Source organism: Eumetopias jubatus, unplaced genomic scaffold (assembly GCF_037043125.1).
Source record: "Eumetopias jubatus isolate StellerSeaLion01/CBP00866 unplaced genomic scaffold, mEumJub1_p1.0 scaffold_16, whole genome shotgun sequence".
In the NCBI taxonomy this organism is placed as follows: Eukaryota; Metazoa; Chordata; class Mammalia; order Carnivora; family Otariidae; genus Eumetopias; species Eumetopias jubatus.
In genome coordinates, this window is record NW_028274822.1 from 18,818,274 (window position 1) to 18,844,391 (window position 26,118).

The window sequence follows — 26,118 nt, forward strand, 5'->3', positions numbered from 1 at the left end:
TGAGATATTTAACATCATTATAAATAAGCTTTGTGTGACAATAGCCAAACTGTGGAAACAGCCAAGATGTCCATCAACAGATGAATGGATAAAGAAGATGTGGTATATATATATACAATGGAATATTATGCAGCCATCAAAAGGAATGAGATCTTGCCATTTGCAATGATGTGGATGGAACTGGAGGATGTTATGCTGAGTGAAATAAGTCAATCAGAGAAAGACATGTATCATATGACCTCACTGATATGAGGAATTCTTAATCTCAGGAAACAAACTGAGGGTTGCTGGAGTGGTGGGGGGTGGGAGGGATGGGGTGGCTGGGTGACAGACATTGGGAAGGGTATGTGCTATGGTGAGTGCTGTGAATTGTGCAAGACTGTTGAATCACAGATCTGTACCTCTGAAACAAATAATGCAATATATGTTAAGAAAGAAAAAAAAAAAAGAAGAAGATAGCAGGAGGGGAAGAATGAAGGGGGGTAAATCGGAGGGGGAGACGAACCATGAGAGATGATGGACTCTGAAAAATAAACTGAGGGTTCTAGAGGGGAGGGGGGTGGGGGGATGGGTTAGCCTGGTGATGGGTATTAAAGAGGGCACGTTCTGCGTGGAGCACTGGGTGTTACGCACAAACAATGAATCATGGAACACTACATCACAAACTAATGATGTAATGTATGGTGATTAACGTAACAATAAAAAAATTTTTAAGAAAAAAAAAAGACACACAAAAAAATAAAATAAATAAAATAAAAAAAAGAAGATAGTAGGAAGGAAAAAAAATGAAGGGGGGGAAATCAGAGGGGGAGACGAACCATGAGAGACTATGGACTCTGAGAAACAAACCGAGGGTTCTAGAGGGGAGGGGGTGGGGGGATGGGTTAGCCTGGTGATGGGTATTAAAGAGGGCACGTTCTGCATGGAGCACTGGGTGTTACACACAAACAATGAATCATGGAACACTACATCAAAAACTAATGATGTAATGTATGGTGGTTAACATAACAAAATAAAAATTAAAAAATTAAAAAAAAATAAGCTTTGTATGAGATGATTTTGCCCAACTGCAGGCTAATGTAAGTGTTCTGAGCATGGGTAAGGGTGGCTGAGCTAAGCTATGATGTTTGGGGGATTAGGTGTATTAAATGCATTTTCAACTTAAGAGATTTTCCATTTACAACGGGTTTTCTGGGATGTAACCCCACTGTGAGTCATGAAGACAGTAAATACACTGAAAATAGTGGGAATGAGGTTTCTCACAGCTGGAGAAGAGAGTTACAGTGTATCAGGAGGAGAGGCTAGAACAAACACGGTGGTGTCTGATTAGATGTGGAGGTAAGAGGGTTAACCGATGGTATTTACTATATTTAGGAAAATAGAGGAACACAGACGTGTGTGTATAAACAGACATATATAATCTAGCTCTGTCTCCTGACACGGCTTGGATGCAATGTCATCCCAGGAGCAATGAGTGCATGTAGCATCCAGATTTGGTTTCTAATTATTATCCCCATTAAAGAGAATCACCCATCATGCAGGGACTCAATGAAGTTTATTCCCCTCCTACAGTCAGAGACATTGACCCCTCAGTTTTCTTAGGAAAGACTGGACAGCTCACTAAGGTTCCTTTATTTATTGAAGACTAGACAACAATTAGTGTAATGTAAATTTTTTTTCTAATAACCATTTAAAACCAAAAATGAAGTCCATATATACTTACAAATATGTAATAAATATACAATCAACATATTCTTATTTTCTATGAAAATATTCATTAAAGTTTTGGAGTAGAATGTTAAGCAAGTTTGATTGATTCTTCAAAGGTCAGACATATCACAAGAATTTTTCTAAGGCCATAAACAGTTCACCAGACAAGGCCCATATCCCGTATATAACGTCATACGGCTTATCCCTGTCTGTACCTTACAGCGCCCTTTTCACAACAAATCATAAAGTCAATTCAATCAGTATAAAATTTTTCAGAGTGAATTTTGTAAGCAAAAAAACACAGAGCATGTTCTCAGTAGGTTATATTTGACTTCTAAATTCCATTCTCTCACCTAGTTACACAGAATACAAAGCTACTGACCTTTGGAAATACAGCCCATTCATTTTTTTTTCCCCCAGGCTTTTGACTAATTAGACAAGAGAGAGAGAAATGTAATGTGAGAGATAAATCATCCTGGTCATTTTTCAATTTCTTCAGCCTCGTGATCTTTTAATATAAATACGGTGACTCTGACTGGTACACAATGCCTAAGATATAAAGGTGCCAAACAGAAAATTACACACACTAGGCTTAAGAAATGATTGTCATGACATTAAAGGCCTTCTAGCTCCACTAGTAAAATCCCATTGACCCCAAGCATCCCCCAAGATCTCCTCCCCAAGAACCAGCGTCTGTGGCAAATGCTTTATGAGAAAGTTCATCAAAAAGACCACCTGATGTGCTTGGACCATCTCCTTAACATATTTCTTTACGCAGACATCAAATCCCACCACATGCTATCTATGATTTACTAGCTATGTTTAGTTTACAAATCTTCTAATTCCTAGTCCAATACATAGGAACTTATGCTGGGTGTTACACAGCATTAAAATAAAGATGGCTCTGCCTTCAAGGGATTAAAACCACTTCCTTCCTTTTAACAGACATTACAGCCTACTTTGCTCCTCTTACACTGAATACTAACTTGGTAATATTCACCTTCCTCTTTTTCATCATTACCAATTAAAAGGAAACAACATCTAGTCAGGGCGAATTCTCCAGTTAACTCTACTATCAACCACCATGTCCTCTGACATGGCTCTACCAACTACCTCCTCCACCCGCAAAACCGTTCAGTGAGCTCCTAACACAGTAAAACTAGGCTCTTACCCCTGCAGCCACTGAAGCTACTACTCTGTTTTTTATCCTCCAAAAGCAAACGTCTTCCACGATTTCCACCTCTACTTTATCTCATCCTCATTCTTAGTTCATTGTACCAGGATTTCTGACCCAACTAACTCTACCAAAGTGGCTCTCCTAATGACCACCAATGACTTCCCTAATTACTAACTCCACTCTTTTATTCCCCAAGTCTTAATGTTTTCTCACATCTCTGATCAACTGTTGACCTTTGCTTCCTTCAAAATTTCATTTTCGGTTATATGTGTGACCTAGGCCATTGCAGGTTACTTGTCCAAGGTCACCCACAGGCAGCAAGTTACAGGGATGTAATTTAAATATAGATACGCCTGTCACCAGAACCCAGGTTCTTAACCAGTCCTTTGAATTGCTTTTCAAAAATGAAGCAAGGGCTATTCCATGGAAGAAATGTATCCACAATCTTGTTATTAATAATGCCATTCTCTGATGCAGGTGCAGCAAGCTATGACCCAGAGGCCAATCCAGCCCACTGCCTATTTGTGTATATAAAGTTTTATTGGAAGTCAATCATAGTCGTTCATTTACCTATTGTCTGTGGCTGCTTTCACACTATAATGGCAGAGTTGAATCATTGTGACATAGATTGTATGGTTCACAAAGCCTAAAATTTTTATTATCTAGTGCTTTATAGAAAAAGTTTGCAATGCCTGTTCTAACCAACTGTTTTTTTAGGTTCATCATTGGCAAGTCTGAAGGATGATAATAACTAACTCACAGCATATCTGGAATACTCTAATGACAGCAGGCATCCCAAAATATGGACTACAGTCTAATCCATGCTCTTACTCCAGCGTTTATTTTGGGGAAAAAAAAATCCCACCCCTACTCTCACTCTCATGCCACTTCTTTCCTAGAGGATGTTTGCTCCCTTTGTACAGACCCCATCTCCCACCACTACAAACAAGAGGCGGATGTCTCCTATTACAACCAATCTCAAAGCCAATTCCGTGAGTTGTTTGTATCATCCGTTAACATCTCTGTCATTCTCCCTTTAGCCAGGCTTGGATCTCTGAAATCGGCTTGTATGTCTCAACTCTTCTCTTGCTTATCATTCCTATTTATTCAACCCACACAAGAGCTTCCAAGCCATTCCTTCTTCAACATCTCCTCTACCTAATCATATCCTGGTCCCCACTGCCTCTCACTGTATCAACCCAACAGCCTCACGATTCATTTCCCATGGCAATATTTGTAAGTGTCCGGCATACAAATGTCAGATATGGCAAAATATTTCTTAAACAGAGATCTTCTTTTAAGACTATTCAATATCGGGGTGCCTGGGTAGCTCAGTCGTTGAGCGTCTGCCTTTGGCTCAGGTCCTAGGGTCCTGGGATCGAGCCCCACATCAGGCTCCCTGCTCGGCGGAAAGCCTGCTTCTCCCTCTCCCACTCCCCCTGCTTGTGTTCCCTCTCTCTCTCTGTCAAATAAATAAAATCTTAAAAAAAAAAAAAGACTATTCAATATCGTATTTCCACCCACTGAGGCAAGTCCTCAGCTTTGCATTCAAATAGATTACACAATATGATTCTAATCTATTCCTCCAAGCTAACTCAGTTCCTGTCCTCAAGAAGCTCAAAATCTAACAGGGAAGACAGATATAGAGAAAGAAAAAAAAAAAATACCCCACACAAAGTAAAGTGATTTAAGGAAAGGTCTGACCAGGAAGGTGTTGAGTACAAAGAGAACACAAGAACTAACTCTGCCACAGGGGCAGAGAGGATAGGTTTGGGGATGGCTTCACTACCCTCAGAGAAGGAGTAAAGAAGCAAGGGTGGGGACAGGAAAGGAAACGGAAGATATAGGATGTAGGATCTCTACCATTTCTCAACTTTTTTTCTCCAGAGCAGTGTTTTTAAACCAGACACAATTTTGCCCCACATGGGGCATTTGGCCGTAACTCAAAACATTTTTGATGGTCACGCCTGGGCAAGAGAGGGTGCTACTGACATGTAGTGGGTACAGGAAAAATGATTCTCAACATCCTACAATACACGGGACGGCCCCTCACAACAAAGAATTATCCAGCCCAAAATGTCAGTAGTGCTAAGGTTGGGAAACCCTGCTCTAGAGCCATAAGGAAAAGAAGTAAAGGGGAGGGACTCGCTGACAGACTCTGCAGGATGTGTTGGACTGCTGACAATACAGAGATAATAAAGAAGGAGAATGAGTTATGCCTGGACAGCCTCGCTCACTAAAACCACAGGGGAGAATGCAAAACTGAACAGAGGGCAAAGGTGATTAATAAGTGTTCCACATCTAAGGCTTCCCAAACAGGAACAGATCTGATCATCAAGCCAAGACAATCAACTATGAGGGAAGGGAGAAGACCTGGGCAAAGAGGCTGAAGCAGAGGCCTTCAGAGCTTTCTGTTACACATCATCCAATTCAATGCATATTTATTGCACAGCTGCTACTAGATGTCATGAGGGAAAGAGCAATAAATAAGTCACAATCCCTGTCTGCAAGAAGGCTGAATTTCAGTGGGGAGAATCAGAGAAGCATATAAGTTATTATAACACAAAGGAAATTAAGATACATGTCATAAAAGAAACACACAGGGGTTCAAATACACACATCTTTCAAAGATTCAATGCAGTCCTAAGGAATAATTCCACTTAACATCCTCTTGATCTTCTAGTGAAAGAAAAGAATCAGAGGAGAATAAATTCCCTATCTTTAGGGCGCCTGGGTGGCTCAGTCGTTAAGCGTCTGCCTTTGGCTCAGGTCGTGATCCCAGGGTCCTGATATGGAGCCCAGGGTCCTGATATGGAGCCCAGCGTCCAGCTCCCTGCTCAGTGGGGAGTCTGCTTTTCCTTCTGCCCCTCCCCATGCTTGTGCTTTCAATCTCTATCAAATAAATAAAATCTTAAAAAAAAAATTCCCTGTTTTTGTTTGCAAGGCTCTACATATCTGCCATAATTAACAAAATTAGTAATATACAATATGTTTTTTCCAAATAGCCCAACTGCTAACACCAGTCTAACAAGGAAAAGGTGGGATTCTTTCTATACAGTATTCCCATAAAGATTTTACTTTCCATTGAGAGACCATGAAAAAACTTAGTTCCCATATCTCAGAGTCAGTTCTACACCACTGAGAGGCTCTTAGTTATGTTTTGTTTTGTTTTTTTAAACTTTGGGTGGCTTTTGTTTCTCCTTAGGTTAAAAAGCCGTGCAGAGGACAACTCTTTAAATATTCCCCTCAGAAGGAGCCTCAAATTCAACATGAGAAAACAGAGAAATCCCTAATGGTCCAGCCAACATACATTTTTCATAAAGTGATTACCCTCCTGCAGCCTCAGCTTCCTAAGCCTTTCCCCCCTCCTATAATTGTTTTCCTTGTAGGCCAGGCAACAATTACCACTGCTGCAAGACTGAGGAGGTTCACAAGCAATATATTTTACAATACATAAGTATAGTGTCTCTGATATCTGGTGCTTTTATCACTAATTGCACTATAAAATGCGCTATTAAAACAGGGACAAACAAGATTGTAAAAATCACATAATGGACCATGACCACTTACAAAAGCCATTCATAAATGTTACTGTACCATTTATTTTTCTTTAATTTTCCAACTGTATAATTAAGTTTCCAAATTTTTATTTCTAGGTGATACCAACAAGAAAAAAAATATATTTGAAAATTATATAACATATATACTTGCCCTTACATATGCTATTTTATAAATTGGCACAAAATTAAAATTACATAGAACATCAAACAATGCGCTATGAACACTGAATTGCTAGGGATATCTATGTAATCTCTTGAAAGAAAATTATAAGCACAGCAAACGCATTTAAGTTGTGATTTCTATTCAAACTTCAGAACACAGGACAGAAAGCATGAAAGAAAATGAAGAAGTATTTCATAATTCTGATCTATGAAACATACAATACAACAAAGCCAATAAAAGCATTTAATATCTTGGGGAAAGACAGAATGATCAAATATTACTGCCAATTTCTAGAGGACATGGGTCATTGGAACCACCTACAGCATTTTATGTCATCAGCACTCACCACTAATTCATGGGCAAATTTTCAAGTTTGTAGATGAGCCTTTCAACCTGTTTGTTATTTAGCCACATGTCTAACTATTTAAAAAAAAAAAAAAGGAATCCAGAATAAGAAAATGAAAATAACAGTACTTGTGTTACCTACTAATAATTCTAATGAATAGTTAGATGCAACTGGGAATTTTAAGGTGTGACTCAGATGAAATGCTGGGACAGTAAGTTTCACTTAGACATTACCAGAGACAAGCAACTTCTAACAATACCACAGAACATAAATACCACAAACCAAATAGTGGCTAGCCTCTATAAAACTAAAGACAAGTAACCCATTAATGAATTGAGATTATTTGTTCTTCTTTTCGTAGGATAATCTTCTATTAACTGAAGAAGTAACGGATGTCGTAATGTGCATATCAGTAGGGGAACTGTGATTGAGCTTGGGTCTTACAGTGCTTGTGTAACTCTGCCATACCTATTCTCAAATATCCTCCTAAATCTTGATAATGGCCTAACCTTACTCAAATCAGAATCTTTGACTTTAAAAAAAATGAGCAGCCACAATTAGAAACATCTTAATTGTACCTAAATTATTTTTTCTTCCTAGAGATATTAGCTAGTGCTCAATCTTTCGACAGGAAGACTGTCAGAAAACCATAAAGACAGATTATATGAAAAATGTTTGCTCTAATTTCAGATTCAAGTCCCTTAACTCCGTAGGAATCATTTTAAAATATTTTAAGTGGTAAGAATAACCTACTTTAAAAAAAAAAAAAAAGCCAAATACTTGAAATATGCAAAAACGATGTTGGACAAACCTACACAAAATTAGAAGCTTATTTTTCATCAATGTCATCTCCCAAAAGTTATTCCTTAAGCCATGCCAAAACTATGTTATGAAACAGAGTAGGATGGGGGCTACACACATGAACACACACACAAAACTTACTTTGTCAGAGGCCTCAGAAGCCAAGAGGTTAGTTGCAAGAGTCTGTAGCTTATGATGAGCCATGTTTTTAAGAGCGGCCAGACTACGCCGTGTCATGGCCTGCTTTAGGTTGACTGCTGGATGACTGAGAGAGTCAACTGCAGCAGGAACTGCTTCGTCGCAGGCATTTAGTATCTCCACTGCTGTGATCCCCATCACACAGCGATCCAACGCACCTGGAAGACGTATAAATTCACAATTAGTACACACAACACTATAACCGCTCTGAGTCATTTTTTAAGGAAAGAAAATGCATAGACGTTTTTTATGTGGGAGTATTTTTCTCTCTGCTTCCCAGAAACATTTCCTTGTGCTTCCCTCCTCTGAGGATCTTCCAGGCAACACTACCTTAGCCGTTTCTTCTCCTGTAATGCCCCAACTGCAACTTCCCAAGAAAGCCAGGTTCAGAGTTGAGACCTCAACCACTTTCCCCAGGCTTTGCCACTGTCTGCTTCCAAGACGATCTTCATGATATTCCACACCATTACTCTACTACACATACCAGTTTCTATGACTTCACCTTCCTCTAAGTTGTCTATCAATCACAAACAAAAGAGCTAAATTTTGCTATTCTTCTCATTCTTTCTACTTTAATAATTCCTGGAGCTTCTCTTTCTCTAGGGAATCTCCACAAAGCAGGAAAAAAACTGTAACTTATTCGCCTGCAAATGTCTTTTGACTTTTACTGTTTATACCCAATCAAATGTTTCTCTGGGTGTTTATGAAAAGAACTACTACTCCAACTTATGACCACTTCAAAGCTTCTTCATTTGGCCATTCTTTCCATTCATCTCCACCTATGCATTTCATGTCTAAGCTAAGGCACAACTCCTTCCTACAATGCAGACAGCTTTTCTCTATACTTTGTTTTAAAGGGTCTCATTCTATGGATTTGTAGATAATCTTCTGAAGATTATGAAATGATGATGAAGTTTATTTTGATCCACTGAGCATTCCTCCAGAGTCATTCTAAAAGAGGACAAATCAATTTTTGAAAAATAACCAGAGAGAACACCAGAAACATAAATGTCAACAAAATACAAGATTTCTATTGTGTCTTTGAGCTAGTACCCAAACACCCCAACATATTTTATTCCCAATGTTGAGTATTTATATACATGCCATTCAAGTTTGCCCCTCCCCTTCCTTAAAGGGCTTAACTTCTTTTCTTTCCAAGAGTCGTCCTGGAATTAATTCTTGGTGATTTTAGTATTAACACAAATCAGTGTTTTACTAATCAATTCATTGAGTCTTGACCAATGTATTTTGGAAGGCAAAGCATAAGGAGGAGCTGTTGCCTGAAACTTTCTGTGTATGTATGAAAAGGAGGGTGTATATACTCTAAAAGGATTTAAAAGTTCAAAAATGTTTGAAAATCACCAGCACATATGATTTTTCCACACATCCCGATCACCTAGCTCTTTGAGTTCCTCTACTCACAATAAATTTTGCCCTACACTTGACCCCAGACAATGGTCACATTATAATCTTCTCATTACCAGTAACTAAATCCTAACATGATCCCAATGTCAAAAATTCCACTCTCCGATAGCAGCTCCCATTCTTTACTTCAACCCTATGACCCAATAATTCCTTGTTCAGCACTGACTCCAAAATTTCATTCACCTATCATGCTTGCCCTGCCCCTTATTTCCCTATGTCCCATAAACTAAAATTCCATCATCCGTCCTCATAAGCACAGCTCTGTCCTCATCTCACTTCCTTGTCCCAGCCGAGCAAACTCCAACCTTGGCTGAATCCAACTCTCCAGCTACTCCACACCTGTACAATGAAGATGGATATGAATGAAGAACATGCTGAAAGATCCACTTGAAATTCATGACCACTGATCTCAAGGGGTCCTTAATATTGACCACATTTCCACAGATCTTTCATTTTCCTACTTTCCTAGTTAATTATTTCATAGCCTTTCTCTCCTCCAATCTCCAACATTCCATTTCCTGCCCTCACCTGGGTGAAAAGTTTTGTTTCCTATTTCATTTAGAAAGAAGCAATTAGAAAAGAAGTTCTACCAGCTCCCACCACCATATCTCCACTCACACTACTCTATGATAACACATGAACTATCCAGGCACCTACCTAACACACTTGTAGCTTAAACCCCATCCCTCTCTTGTCTGCCCACAGACATCATTTCAGCAACTCTCCCCTTTCTCTTCATCTATTTTCCCTACCTACTAGATCATTCCCACCAGCATATGATCATTCCCATCAGCATATAAACGTGCAATTATTTCACCTGTTTAAAAAAAAACAACACAGACCCATAAAAATGACAACACACTTGACCCAGTATCTGTTTCCAGCTGGTATCCCATTTTTTTATCATCCTCTATATAGCTATCTACATTTGCTACCTACAAATTTTTCTCCTCCCATTTTCCTTTGAACTTACTCAAATCAGATTTCACCCCAAACATGCCCAGAACCTACTCTCCATGTTGCTAAATCCAACATTCAGTTCTCAGTCCTCATTTTACTATGATTTACTATCAGCTGCACTTGTTCCTTCTCTCTACTCCTTGAAACACATTTTTTTTTTTTGCTTGGCTTCTAGGCAACCACACTCTTCACTTTCTTCTTCCTGGAAAGTCCATTTTAGTCTCCTTTGCTGGTTTCTTCCACATCACAGAAATATATCTAAACCATGTGCATCCTCTTGGTGATACATCCAGTGTCATGACTTTGAGTATCTTCTACATGCTAAGAAGTCCCAAATTTACATCACCCACTCTGATATCTCCAACTTGAACTCCTGACCCATATACACAATTTACTAATCAACATCTCTACTTGGATGTCTAATATTCAACTCAGTATTTAAAAAAAAAATTAACTCTTGGTCTTTCCAAAACCTGCTTTCCCATTGTCTTCTCAATGTCTAGAAATGAATTCCATCCTTTGAGTTGCTCATGATGAATACCTTGGAGTCAACTTTACCCATCTCATTCTTTTATGCCCCTTATCCAACTATCAGCAAATCCTGTTCACTCTCCCTTCAAAATATACCTAGAATTCAACCACTCCTCACCAGCTCCACCACTATCACTCTGGTGTAACAATCCATCATCTTTTATTGCCTAGAGGCAATCTCATAAAAGCTAATCTCCCTGCTTCTACCCTTTAACCACCTTCAGGCTATTCTGGATAAAAGTAGGAAAATATGATAGTGAGGACAAAATTCAAATCAATAAAACCAACCCAGAACTGACACAGATTTTTTAAATAGCAAACAAGGACATTGAGAGTTATTATAACTGTATTCCAGATGTTCAAAAAGTTTGAGTAGAGAGACATGGAAGATACCAAATGACCAAAATCACACTTACAGAGATGAAAACTACAATGTCTGAGATGAAAAATACACTAGATGGGAATAATGACAGATTAGACATTGTAGAAAAGAGACTAATAAACTTGAAGATCTAGAATAGAAACTATATAAAATAAAATACAGAGAAAAAAATAATTTTAAAAATGAAAAGACAACCTATGATCTGTAGGCAATTTCAAATAGCCAAGTAAATACATAACTAGAGTCTCTAAAGAGAGGAAGGGCAGGGAAGGATGGAAAACATATTTGAATAAATAATGGCCAAAACGTTTCCAAATTGGTCGAAAATCACCTACCAACATATCCAAGAAGTATGATAAACCCTTGGCACAAATATAAAGAAAACTACAATCCAACTTCTCAAAATCAATAATAAAAAGAAAATTTTAAAGCTGTTGGAAAAAAACAGACACAGCACGTATAGAGGGACAAAGCTAAGGGTGACAGCAGATTTCTCATTGGAAATAATGCAAGAAGACAGTGGAGTTTTAAAAGGAAAAACAAAAAACAACTGTCAACCTAAAATTCTCCAACCAGAATAAAAATCTTAAAAATGAAGATGAAACAAGAGTTTTTCAGACACACAGAAGCTGAAAGAATTCATCATGTATAGACCTGCACTACAAGAAATACTAAATATTAGGCAAAAGGAAAATCATTCCAGATAGAAATCTGGATCTACGCAAAGCAACAAAGAGCAATAGAATGGTAACTACATGGGTAAATATGGAAGACTTTGTTTTTATTATTCAAATTTCCTTAAAAGAGACTATTTAAACAAATAAGCAAATAGAAAGAAATAATGTTCCGGGGCACCTGGCTGGCTCAGTCGGGGGAAGTGTGCAACTCTTGATCTCAGGGTTGTGAGTTCAAGCCCAATGCTGGGTGTGATCACTTAAAATTAAAATCTTAATCTTAAAAAAAAAAAAAAGTTCCAAATGAGTGAAAACCATGAGCAACAATATGGATGATATAAAAGATAAGAAGTGGTAGAGAATGGCCCAATTATTCTTGAATATAATTATTGTTTGCACAGAGCAACTGGTCTGTCTAAAAGAAATGGACAGAAAGACAAAGGTAGGAAGATACCACACTGTGAAGGGCCTTATCTTAAAGGCTACAGGAAATAAATTTGTTTTCATTAAGACTGTACATGAACCAAGTGTTGTTGCTGTTGTTTCATCTCCTAAGATTAATTTTCCAGCAGAGTACAGGATGGATTAGAAGGTAGAAAAAGAAGACAGGAAAGCAAATAAAGATAGCCTAGGTGTGAAAAAATATAGTCCTAAGTTAGAATAATACTATGGAAACAAAAAAGGAAGCCAAGGGGTACCTAATGGGAGGGATTTAGTAATTAATAACTGTATAGAGGGCTCATGGTGGGGAAGGTAGCAAAGATGGTCATATTTCCACTGTAAGAACCTCTTCCTTCAAAATTCCCGAGTGATTCATCCATAGGGAAAAAAGAAACTCTGATTACACTGGTTTTACTATGATTTTGTAAAGGTATCATTTTTTTCTTAACCATTCCATCCTTTGTGCCTTTGCCTGTCCTATAGTATTTTTTTGTAACAGAATGAAAAACAAAAATATAGGAGATATAGGAACGTTAATGATGTAAGCCATACGTTGTGAAATAGAAACATAAAATCAAATTTCCACCTTACTTAAATACAGCAGGCAAAGGGTCAAAATGTGAAGAAAATATTTGCTACTAAACCCTTCTAGTAACAAAAGATTGGGCAGAAGTACCACCTCCTGATTCTCTCTGGTAATTTTAGTAACAAGACAAAACTATCAATTTAAGTAAATAGAAGTATTTATTATAAAAGGAAAATATTTATAGAAATTACAAACTACACAAATAGCACTTATAAATCCATTAAAGATACCATCAACTGACTACTAGGCAAATGTTTTACACAGGAAGTTTAAATAATAGAAATACTACCAGTGAATTTAGGAAAATTTATGCAATCTTACAATCAGTAAAATTGATTGACAATTTCAAGCAAATAAAGTCTTAAGCAAGTATAACACACACACTAAGGCTTTACTTGTGTGAAAAACCTGATTGACACTTATGCTTTTGATTATCCAAGCTTTATAGGTTTTTCAATAGACATGAATATCCATTAGTTCATAATTCTCTGCTACCCTTTATTAGATAATTAAGTTTTTATAAAATGACTTTAATGCATATTCCTTAAAGTAAATGCAAAAACAGAAAGATTTCAGAAAACTCGTAGACAGAAAATAAAGAAAAAAGATAACAAAGTAAAGGGACAGAACTTCCTACACTAATTTCTCATATATTTGGCAAGCACTACTGGCGTTTGCATCTGTATAAGAACACCTAGTAACTGTCTCTACAGGAACAGGTCTATGATGTGAGAATCACTTTTGTTCTGTAACAAATATGACAAAAATAGATACATGAAAATGCTGTTTAAACTTGCTAATGGCGAGATAAGAACATCTTGTAAAATCAGTCATTACGTACAGCATGCCACTGTTTCCCAAACAGACAGGATTTTGACCTTGTCAAAGGCCTGTGGAAGCAACTCTTCCCACCTATTCGGAACGTCAAATGTGAAGAATGAGAGAGTTGCTCCCTGAAGCACGTGAACAGCTCCATGCAGAAGCAGCCACCACCCAGGTCAGTGCGCCACCTTTAATAAGATCCTAAGTAGAAGTCAAGAGCTCCAGCTGCCCAAATCTTGTTGCTAGTTATTTGACTAATTTTCTAACTATCTAAGATGTGAAGGAATACTAACTTTCCTGGCCTCCACATCACTATTAATTGTTACTAGACATAATAAAGATGACACAAGTAAAGAACAAAAGATTCTGGACCTCTGTCTTTCTAATGAAATTTTATTTTACTAGCTTCAACTTCATTTCATTAGGAAATAAATACTGGAAATAAAAACTACCTATCTGAGGGGCACCTGGGTGGCTCAGTCGTTAAGCATCTGCTTCCGGCTCAGGTCATGACCCCAGGGTCCTGGGATCGAGCCCCGCATCGGGCTCCCTGCTCGGTGGGGAGCCTGCTTCTCCCTCTCCCACTCCCCCTGCTTGTGTTCCCTCTCTCGCTGTCTGTCAGATAAATAAATAAAATTTAAAAAACAAACAAAAAAACTACCTATTCGAAGGGAAAAACAACTAAAGAAAATGCTGCATAAAAGTATAAAGACATTTTTAAGTGTTTTTAAGCTAGAAACATCAGTAAAATTCAAAACAGCAAACAGAAAATTACACACTATGCGTGAGTACTTTTAGTGTAATATATCTTCATTTGTAAAAATATATCCCCAAAATGCTAAGAAGCGGGATAAAGTGTCTCCTCAGTTTAAATACATTTCATACATCAAACCTTGGCTGAATCTGATTTATTTGGCTTCATTTTTTATTTATTTAATAAATAAATAAATTTAATAAATAAATAATGTCAATACCTTCAGGATGTGCCTTATTCACTCCCGAGGGGCCTTTATATCACTAGCTAAAGGCTGAGTAGCAAGGAGGAAAAAGGAATGTATACCTCCTATTCTGGTTAAATCCAAAACAAATTCTGCTTCTTTATCGTTTGATTTAAAAATGGCACACTGACTGTTTACCTAAATCCTCTTGAAGGTAAGATAATTGTGAAATTTCAATATTATATATTGTGTTTAATCTAAAATGGGCTTAATTACACTAAACTGGCTATAAGAGTAATATCCCTCAGTACACCTATAGTTGGGGACTGTCTGTCAACAACTCCTGGGGAAATTACTGGAAAAATAACTTTGTCTTTTAGTAACATTTCATTTGTAAAGAATTTCATATTCATATTCTTTACAAATGTATTTAAAGTACCTGTAGTCAAGTATCAATTATTTATCTGAAAAATTCAGAAAAATGATATTCTCTTCCTTTAGAATATTATTTTAATTTTTAAAAGTCCTAGACAAGTTTACCATACTCTCACATCTGTGCTTGATTTATTAATTGTCAATCAATTGTTAATTTAATATTTATAGTATTTTAAAATAGTGCTTTCTGAAGGTCACTGCTGTAAGAACTTACTTTCTTTAACATTAATCCTCAAAGTTTTAAATATTTCAAAATGTAGGTAAAATCACATTCCCAAGTTCAACAAAGTAACAAGGAAAGCAGTATATTTGTTAAATAACATTAATAGCAAATATAAACACGTGCATAGACACAAATTTCGCTTTCACAAACATACACATACACACACTTAGAAATGTCCACTATACACCAGGTAAATATTATCTCATTTTATTCTCCCAGCAGCACTATAAAATAGGTACTATGATCTTCATTTTACAGAGTAGTAAGTTGAGAGACAAAAGTCCAGTAAGTTGCAGCAGATCGCACTGCTAGCAAATGGTCGATCCTAAATCCACACCAAGCAGTCTGACTCCAGAGCAACACAAACTGGGCGTATTTAGTTTGTGGGGTAGACAAACCAGCAAACATGAAACAGTGCTGGTTGGCAGACAGGATATCACAAAAAGGAATACAAACGAGACAAAGTTACATATGTAATATGACAGCAATTTTGTTTCTAAATATGCACAGAAATAAGACCAGAGAGAAATATGACAAAATGTTAATATTTACTATTGAACAATGAGATATCAGTTCATTTCTTCTAATCTGTGCTTTTAATTTTAACAGAAAGCATGACCCTCTTTTATAATCAGACAAAAAAAATTAAAGGCAAAAGCTAAGAAGTTTGACACTCTTCAAGAATGTTCTCTCTTGGCAAGATTGCCTACATACTACCAGTTAAAACAAGGACTATAAATAACAGATCCCTGAGACTGTGACTACTTGTTACAGAAAGAATTAGCAGAACTCCCTACTCCACCACAGAACAAACAGAAATATATATATAGCCTGATTTGGAAAAGGACTATTTAAAACAAAGAAATGAAGAAAAGAAAAACAAATTAGTAGAAGTATTATTTAGTACAGCTAGGGCTTTCATCACTCATAGAAGATGACTTAAAAGGGTAAAAGTAGAATAAAATGTGTTTAGAAAAGCCTAAAGCAGTAAACATTTAGTTACACACTGAAAAATTTCCCAGGGAAAACCATAAGATTCTATGTATAAACATTACACATAATTGTGTGTACTTCTAAGCCACACCTTACTTGTTCTAGATTATGCCCCAAACGCAAAATTTCTGAAACTTGAAATTTTAAATGTTCTCTCTAGATATTAAAACTTTCGTTTCAATTACCTCCTATAATTAACTGCTCCATATTGCCATTCTGCTGTTCATATAAAAGAGAATTTTTTCTTCTTCCACTGTTTCTGAACTTGACACAAAAATGGTTTCCTTAATCTTGCTCACAATTTACCTCATGAATTATATAGAAATCACTTAGGTTTTGTTGTCTGTGCTGCCTGTCCTAATCTGTATATTGTCTTCAACTGCATTCCTTTGTAGATCAGTGAGCTACTCTAAAGTATTTGGCACAGTACAACAAATGAGAGGACATTTAAATAGTTCTTTGTTGACAATGATGAGAACATTTAGAAAAAGCAGTGATCAGAAGTAAAAGCAACAACTTTTTACATTTTAGGTCTTTCTTCCTCACATAAAAGATTAATTTCCAGGAAATCAAATATACCCATTTAATTTTCTAGCCTGTCTCTTAACACCTGTTCTTACCAGTATCCATTTGCCAGACGTATACAGAGCCATCTGAACATCCCACTACCAGGTAATCATCAGAAGGCCTCCACTTGATGACCTGAATAGGGAAGAGATGACGAGATGCCAGCATAATGCATTTCTTCTCTCGCAGACTTAGAAGCCCCACTGAGTGGTCACTGGCTACAGAGCAGATGCAGTGCTGCACTCTTGCCTAAAAAGAAGAATAAACCTTAATTATATTTAGATTAAATTCAGAAGAAAATGGACCTGGTCCTCAATAATGTAAACCAAAATTAATTATACATTCACTGCTGCTAAAAACCAACCACAGTATTAGATTGTGTTGAAAAACTTGTTCCTTCCTATTATACATAAAACACCCAGTTCAATCATGACATTTTAAGAGATGCTAAATGAGTCCTAGATTAAAGATGGAAAAGATGCCTTAGAAAATCTGCTGTTCATATGTGAAGATGACCTTACTAACATGATTGCTGTACAGGCACAGGCGAAGCTGGAAAAAAAATTGATCTGTTATTATGCCTTCTCTTTCCACAGTGTGAACTTTCCTTTGTTAGCGGCTACAGCGGGGTTTCTGCGGTACTGTTTTCTGTTTGGGACTCTGCCATTTTGGACCCATGTTCTTCCCTGCTCCTTTGCTCAAAAACAATACCCTCCTGGTTCCTCAGCCACAATCATGCCTTTCAAGAGGCAGAGATACTTGGTATTATGTGTAGACGTGCTTCACAGCTTCTGTCTGTAATGTCAGCAGGTGCACCACCTCCCCTAACCCACAACAGCCAATTAAACATTCTGCTGTGCATTCTCTGCTCATCTCTAGTTTGTGCCCTTCAATTCCTTTTAAAACAAGATGGAATATAAATAATCAAAGACGGTAAAGATTTTCACTAGCAACAGAGAACTGTGGGAGTCCACAACCCAATTAAAAATTAAGGTATTTAAATTTTTAAGACAATTTACAAGCTATTTAAAAGTTAACATTTTAGTGATTTATTGGATTATGCTTTCAGTTCATACTGAGGTGAAACCATATGAAAACAGCCACACATCACTGGATATAGTGAATAATATTGGGGATGAGGCCCACTGCACTATATACACAGTATCCCTTCAATGGGATCCAAAGGAGAAACTTCTCAAACCTCACTGGGCTGGGCTTTGCCTAAGCAAACAGTTTTAGCTAAAGAACAATCCCACACTGATTAGGACATCTCACTGAATGGGAAATGCTGACAGGGGTATCAAATGAAAAGAGGTGGGGGTGGCCAAATGTACAAAGAAAATACAAGTTACCGTTGTTGACTTTATCCACAGAACTTCTAAGAACGTTTAACGTGCTAAGGGGAATGGAATTCTATGAAGGGACTACAGTATCACTCATCTTGAAGTTTATCTGACCAAGGTGATCCTAGAAGACCGAGTTTTGGAGGAATACACTTTGGAGAAAGCTGCTGTAACTGGTTCCTTTCACATTTTGGCTACTAAGACACCTAGGCTTGACTTTTCTACCCATCACAGTTGGCGAGGGAGGGGCATGCACTTCTGCAATGCAGACTCAGCCTCCTCTACTTTTTTCTCTGTTTCTCTTCATTGTTTAGCTTTATTTTTATCTTACTGAATAATGTTTATTTTTGTAAACAACTTAAAATCAATTTTTGAATGAAGCAGAGCATTAATAAAAGTAAGATTTAACTATCTACTTTGTTCTTAAATTCAGGTATGTTAACCACCTTTTATTCTGTGTTAGCTTTCTTTGTATTTTTTGTTATACACTGATTTAAACATTATAATCAGCATAGCAGGTGTTTACTAATTTTAAAAGTTAAAAAACCAAGTTCAGAAAGATCATGTTATGAACCTTTATTAAAACATCATATAGAATTTTCCTAAACATTTTTTAAGCTTATTTCATGTTCCCTGATAAGCGTTCAACTATAACATAAAACATGATTTCTTCCTTTAAAAAGACGTAAGGACTGAGGGGTAGTTGACGATGGCACACACAAAAATTAGCTTTATAATTAAGCAATAAATCAAAATAAAGTGGCAAACTACAAAAAAAAATCATTAAATATGGCAATGTTAGAATAAAAAGGTGAAAATATATCTGGGATGCCTTTATCTCAGACCATATAAAATATTTATGAGTTCCACCAGACATACATTGCTAACCAAAGATAACAGACAGTTTAATACAATGGATGCTTTGGATGACCATTAGTAACGACTTTGTATTTGTCAAATATATCCATCATTCAACTCACAAAAAGGGATGGTTGCTACATTAGGGGTTAACTACTACTGCTATTACCATTCGGCAGCATCAGTCTGCGAAAAAGCGGTCATTTTATCTATTTCTCTCATCACAGGGAATAAATGTTTGCAGGGATCTTTTCCTCCTAGACAACATTTCTTTTCATCTGTCCACGTCCTTTAATCAGGCACCGATCTGCCGCACCGCACACAACCCACACCACTACTTGTGACTCTGCCACTTTGACTCACAAGCTCCTCATCTTTAAAATGAGCTAATGCTTAAGTGATGCTACATCCCTCACTAGCTGACTCGCTGGCCCCCAAAGTCCACAGTCACCTCATTAGTGTCCACGCGCACTCTTGGCATTCCATTTCAAAGGGGCATGAGTTAGGGTGAAGTCTATTCAACAACAGGTGAATTTTCACCAGTATTCTTTACTGGTTTATAACCTAGCAGAGAGAGGACTGCAGACGTTCATCCCCATTCCTATGAGGAACTTGACCTTCAGGTATCAACTCCCCAGGAGAAGTTTCAACTTTCATCCTCCCATTTATATGCAGGTGGCTAACTTCAAAAATTCAAGAAAATGTGATCCATCCTCAAGAAAAGACTTAAAAAGTCTATATTATGTTATCATTCTTATTAGTCAAAGTAAAGGACAAAGCAAATACTAAACAATAGCAAAGGGTCCGCTTTTAGCAGACTATGTAATTTTCTGAAGGGGAAAAAATAACTGTAATTCAAAAAACTCTAGCTTTTCATTTCCACATGATTCACTCTAACACATATACTTCATAAACATGCTTTGAAGAACAGTCCTGTTCCTCTTTCGTACAGTGCAATAATGATGAAAATAGGCAAATGACACGTCCCACCCACACACACACACAAAAAATGTTTGGTCCAAACTAAAACTGATATACCATCCCTGTAAATAAAAATAAGCATCTGAAGAGTTAACTCTAGCTTTACTGTAATAAGCAACAGTCTGGAAATAGCCAAAATAATCAAGACTGAAAACAAAACAAAACAAAAAAATCAATACTGCTAAGCCCAAGAAAGCGTAGTTATTACAGGTACTTAACTCAAGAAAAGATGGTTCTCTGCTTTTTAAATATGGATTAAAATAAATCTAATTTTTCTTCTTTCAAAAAAATGCTAGTACAACTCCTGTGAAGAAAACTGGCCTAGAGTGGAAATAGCCCAATACAGTAAAACCTCATTAATTTTGATTCCACTAATTAATTGTGAGTTGATGGTTTACCTTCACAGCCTGTGTGAAAACAAATTAATGGTATAAACAAAGCAAATGTCTAGCCTATTTAAATGTAAAAGGAAAAAGACCATTCTCAAGCACCACTTTAGTATTAATTTTAATTCAAACAATGAACAGAGTAATGATAAATAATTCTCAGCTGTTAAATGAAAGCACTTAAAAGATTTGCTAAAATGCAATTAACTTGGTTTCTTCTTATCTGTCCTCAAAATTATTAAAGAAGCACTTCTTAAAGAATATTTAATAATGCCTATCTCTGATTTAGACCCAGCTTCCCCACAAATGAATTGAATTACAATTCCTTTATTATTAAATTATTAAATTCCAGGGATATTGGTTATTGAACATCTATTTCACCGACAATGACTGATTCCATAATTTGATTAATTCCATTCTACTTTACTTTGTTCCATTTCAACCTGGAAAAGTCACCTAAATGTGACTTAACATCAAGGACACTGTAACGGGATAATGCATAAGACATTTAAATTGTGTGATTAAAATAATACTACAAAAAATGTGAACCTCATGCATTTATGCTACTAACTTTGATTACACACCCATTCATTAAAAAAAACTTTGTAAAAGGGGCACCAGGGTGGCTCAGTCGTTAAGTGTCTGCCTTTGGCTCGGCTCAGGTCATGATCTCAGGTCCCAGGATAAAGCCCTGCATCGGGCTCCCTGCTCAGCGGGAAGCCTGCTTCTCCCTCTCCCACTCCCCCTGCTTGTGTTCCCTCTCTCGCTGTGTCTCTCTCTGTCGAATAAATAAACAAAATCTTTAAAAAAAAAAAAAACTTTGTAATGTATTCCCATTGTATGTATACTTCTGTGCCAATATATCATGTACATTGTAAAACATGCACAAAAATATGTTTTAAAAGAATGACTTGGAGGGACGCCTGGTGGCTTAGTCGGTTAAGCGTCTTTCTTTTGGCTCAGGTCATGATCTCAGGGTCCTGGGATTGAGCCTGGCAGCAGGCTCCCTGCTGCTCCTCTCCCTCTCCCTCTGCTCCTCCCCACTGCTCATGCTCTCTCAAATAAACAGAATCTTTAAAAAATATATTTAAAAAAAAAAATGACTCAGGGAGCCTGAGTGGCTCAGTTGGTTAAGCATCTGACTTCGGCCCAGGTCACACGATCTCAGGGTCCTGGGACTGAGCCCCACATCTGTGTAAGGGCTCCTCACTCCATGGGGAGTCTGACTGTCCCTCTACCCACCTCCCACTGGCCCCCCGCTTGTGGTCTTGCTCACTCTCTCTCAAAAAAATAAAATTTAAAAAATAAAAACAAAGGAATGACTCAAAGTTTAAATAAATTTGGGATGAAAGGAAACACCTTCTTAAATGTCTTACTAATGTTAATAGCGCTAGCCAACACCTCAAAGCTGTATAGCTTTAGAAAGAGTTCACTGCTAATGATTGTTGGATGTAAATACATATTTTATGTAATTATACATTTTTTGGCTGCCTTCCTGCCAGATGGACCAAATGATCATTGCCTTAAACCATAATGTAGCTGCTGAAAAGATATTTAAGTTTCATTGGAAATCTGTTCCATCATCATTTTCTCTGCCCATTTTGTGGTGGCGGGTGAGGAATCAGACAACAAGCACACCGGGCGAGAGCCATGCTGTGCCTCCTCGTGGTGGCAGGTCGGCCCTTCCCCAGGTCAGTCGTGACCACAGAACGTAAGAAACAAATGAGACACCAGTGTCCTACCATCTACTCCATGTTCATAGGCTCAATTTCTTAAGGTTAAAAAAAGGACATAAGCAGGAGCTTTCATATTTATTCCCCCATTCCAATTAACTGTCTCACAGATTATACTTCCCCAACCACTACTACCGACTGACTTAAAGAGTGTAACTCATGAACACCATGTAAAATTTTGTATTGTTATGGAACCCAGAATTAGTACAGCATGGATTGAGCATCCTATCAACTTGGCCAGTATTTTATAAGTGAAAATTATTCAAATTCATGTTCCAAATATAATTCTGCCCTAGAAGCAATATGCACCAATGACATAAAAAGCTAATTTAAAAGCAAAAGTTAACAATAAACAATAGAATATTAATAAACAACAGAATATTAAATAAAAACTGTATTTTTATTTGATGAAAAAATTAAGATAACTGGGCAAGGAGAAGAAGGGAGATACTGGACCAAAACATATATATTCCAGGGCCAATTTTCCTTTCCAGATAATTCTGATCTTCAACCAGAGTCTGATCCTCAACCAGAGTCTCATTGAGTTTGCCAGCAAATAATCCTCACAGTACATTACCGCTGAGCAGCAGAATGCCACAAACTATCAAAGAATCTGATAGAGTCAAAATATACCACCCAGGTCATCCAGCCTGACCTTACGCATTTTACAAGACTTCATTTTAAACCATTTCCAGAAATCTCTTATGTAACCTGTTCCTAAATATCTGCCATGAATTACAGAAATCAGAGACAGCTAGTTTATCCCTTCCACTAGCTCTCTGGGGAGATGATTCTGCTTTCCAACAGTTCCCAATATAAATTACATACATACATTTTTCCTACTTTTGCTAATTTGTTTTCTAAAATAAATTCTTCTTTCTCTTCATATCATTTCAGGGGCAATCTCTTAACTGCCTCCAAACAATTTTTCTCTTTGAGTAATCCCTAAATATATGATCACTAACTACTGTCTTTTCTTTTAAATATGCCCATCATTAGACAAGCTATAAATGACCAGCTTCTTTCAGTCATAAATCAGTCTTGCTATTCTCTTAATCATTATTTCTTGTACTTCCCAGAACTCTTTCTATGGAACATAAATGTGCAGTTAAGATGCATCATTTATCACTTTTAAATATTCTACCTGAAGGGAAAAAAGAGCCTAGGAATATTAATTTCATTTCCACATTTTCATGAAACTAGCTTTAAAATTTTTTTTTCAGACCTCCATAGCTCATCCTTTGTTGTTGTTGTTGTTGTTGTTGTTAAGGAAAAAGAAAGGTAGAGAGCTATTTTTTTAATAGCTGTTTTAGAAAAGAAGACCATGGAGTCCAACCAAACCACTGACTAACCTTCTAATTGTTTATGTTCTATATGAAAATAATACTTTTAGAAACAAGTTTTAATATCCTCATTCATTCACTATATATAAAAGATAATAGTGGACTAATTAGAATTCCATCTTTCTTCAACTGCTTATTAATTAAACAGCAAAAAAAAATATGAAGAATTTAATGTAAGACAGGTATTTCGGTGGCTCAGTGGGTTAAACGTCTGACTCTTGATTTTGGCTTAGGTCAAGATCTCAGGATCATGAGATCAAGCCCTGCATCGGGCTCCAGGCTGGGTGTGGAGCCTGCTTAAGATTCTCTCTCTCCCTCTATCCCTCCCCCATCTCTCTCTCTCTTAAAAAAAAAAAAAAAGTCCATCAGCCTTCTTTCCACACCCCACGAACAAATAAATTTCTAATGAAGTATTTGATATTTGTTCTTAATCCAGCCATTGTTTTCTAATCAAATTTCATCATATTTCTGGATGGAGAAAGATTCCAAGCTTCAAAAATATGAAAGAAGCTACATAGAAAAAGGATAGATTATATAAGAACAGGAGAAAATTTCAACAATAGAAAGCACATACACTTAACATTTCCATTAAGCACTCATACAAGCACTAAAATCCCCAAGAAAAACAAATAAGCAAAGGACAAAAGATGTCTCAAAAAAAAAAACAATCGGGGCGCCTGGGTGGCTCAGTCGTTAAGCCTGAAGGCTCTGCCTTCGGCTCAGGTCATGATCACAGGGTCCTGGGATCGAGCCCCGCATCAGGCTCCCTGCTCAGTGGGAAGCCTGCTTCTCCCTCTCCCACTCCCCCTGCTTGTGTTCCCTTTCTCGCTGTCTCTCTCTCTGTCAAATAAATAAAAATCTTAAAAAAAAAAAATCACTAAAATCTTCATAGAAAAATTTCAGTATCTCTGGTAATCAAAGAAATGCAAATTCAAACAATAAGATACTCTCCATCTATTCCAATTTAGCCAAAGATTTGAGAAACTGTAATAGCAAACAACCAACATTTATTGGGTTCTCACTTTGTGCTGGGTATTATTCTAAATACTTGGCTAAATTCCGAATGTTAGAATTCATTAGAGTCTCACAACAACCCTCTGAGGTAGGTATAATTATTATTTCCACTTTAGGATGTGGCAACTGAGGCATGGAAGTAAATACAAACTGCTTGTGCTGGCAAGGGGCAATGAAACAGGCACTGAGGGTAGAAAGTAATTTGCTACTATACCTCAGTCATCTTAAAAATGTTAATTCCTATTACACAAAAATTCTGAGGTTCTAATCTTAAAAAATTCATGGACTCTATCCAAGGGAATAATTATAAAATTTTTTAACTTAAAAAGATAGTAAATATTGTATTGTAATAATACAGACGTTCAAATTAGGAACAATCCACACATCCAAAGTAGGAGTTGCTAAGTAAATATGGTATGCTCACATAAATATGGTATGTTTTACAATCATTAAAAATTACTTTCATGAATAAGTAGAACTTGGAAAACTATTTGTTATGATATTAAATGAAGATGCAATGTGCTCAGATAACTGTATCTACAATATAATCACAAATATACAGTAAGTGGATTTTAAAGGCGACAGGAAAGGTATCAAAATGTTAACTGTGGTTCTCTTATGTGTACAAGGATAACAGGTGACCTTTTACCTTCTTAGCTATCTCTTCTGTCAAACATTTTCACAGTGTGTTATGTGTTAAACTTATAAAATTGCAGTTAAAACATGTTTTTTATTTTTATTTTTTAAAGATTTATTTATTTATTTATTTGACAGAGAGAGACACAGTGAGAGAGGGAACACAAGCGGGGGTAGTGGGAGGGGGAGAAGCAGGCTTCCCGTGGAGCAGGGAGCCCCATGCGGAACTCGATCCCAGGACCCTGAGATCATGACCTGAGCCGAAGGCAGACGCTTAACAACTGAGCCACCCAGGCACCCCAAAACATGTTTTTTAAAAGCAAATAATGTGTCATAAATAAGAGGAGGTAAAAGGAGTTTAAAACTAAGAAACTCCAGAGCTGAATAATCAAAGATGAAAACTAAAGGGTAAGTACAAGAGAAGTGAGCAATGCACAGTTCTCTAAAGGAAAAGTAGAATACAGGAATTCGAAAGAATGGCTGTGTTTTCTTCTACAAAGTGAAAGATAAATATTCAATAAATTAGTAATTTAAAAGTAAGTATGCATCAAAGTCATATACTTACGTAAATCAATGATGAAAACGATAGTCAAAATTTGGAGAAATACAATTATTTTAAATACATAATGACGTCTACTAGGAGGCAGTATGCACAGTGGATAAGCTCAGGCCACCAAGTTGGACTACTTAGGGCCAAATTCCAGCTCTGTCACCTGCTAACTGTGTGACTGTGGGAAGTTATTTAACCTCTCTGACCCTCATTTCTCTGTATAATGTGGTTAACACCAATAACCACACCTCACGTAATTACTGTGTGAATTAAAATGAAATGTACTCAAAGAAATTAGCACAGTGACTAACATATCATGCATACAAAAAATAATAGTAGCTA

General features: G+C 36.9%; 1 protein-coding gene across 4 annotated transcripts in view; it reads right to left on the reverse strand.

Annotated features, from left to right (window-relative positions):
• WDR7 (WD repeat domain 7) overlaps positions 1 to 26,118 on the reverse strand; it is a 364,436-nt gene that overhangs the window by 272,161 nt on the left and 66,157 nt on the right. For all 4 annotated transcript variants that reach the window (XM_028102886.2, XM_028102888.2, XM_028102884.2 and 1 more), the window contains 2 exons: positions 16,986 to 17,181; positions 7,899 to 8,113 (listed from right to left, as the gene is read on the reverse strand). In XM_028102886.2, the coding sequence (XP_027958687.1) occupies positions 7,899 to 8,113; positions 16,986 to 17,181 (411 nt within the window). The remainder of the gene's footprint in view (positions 1 to 7,898; positions 8,114 to 16,985; positions 17,182 to 26,118) is intronic.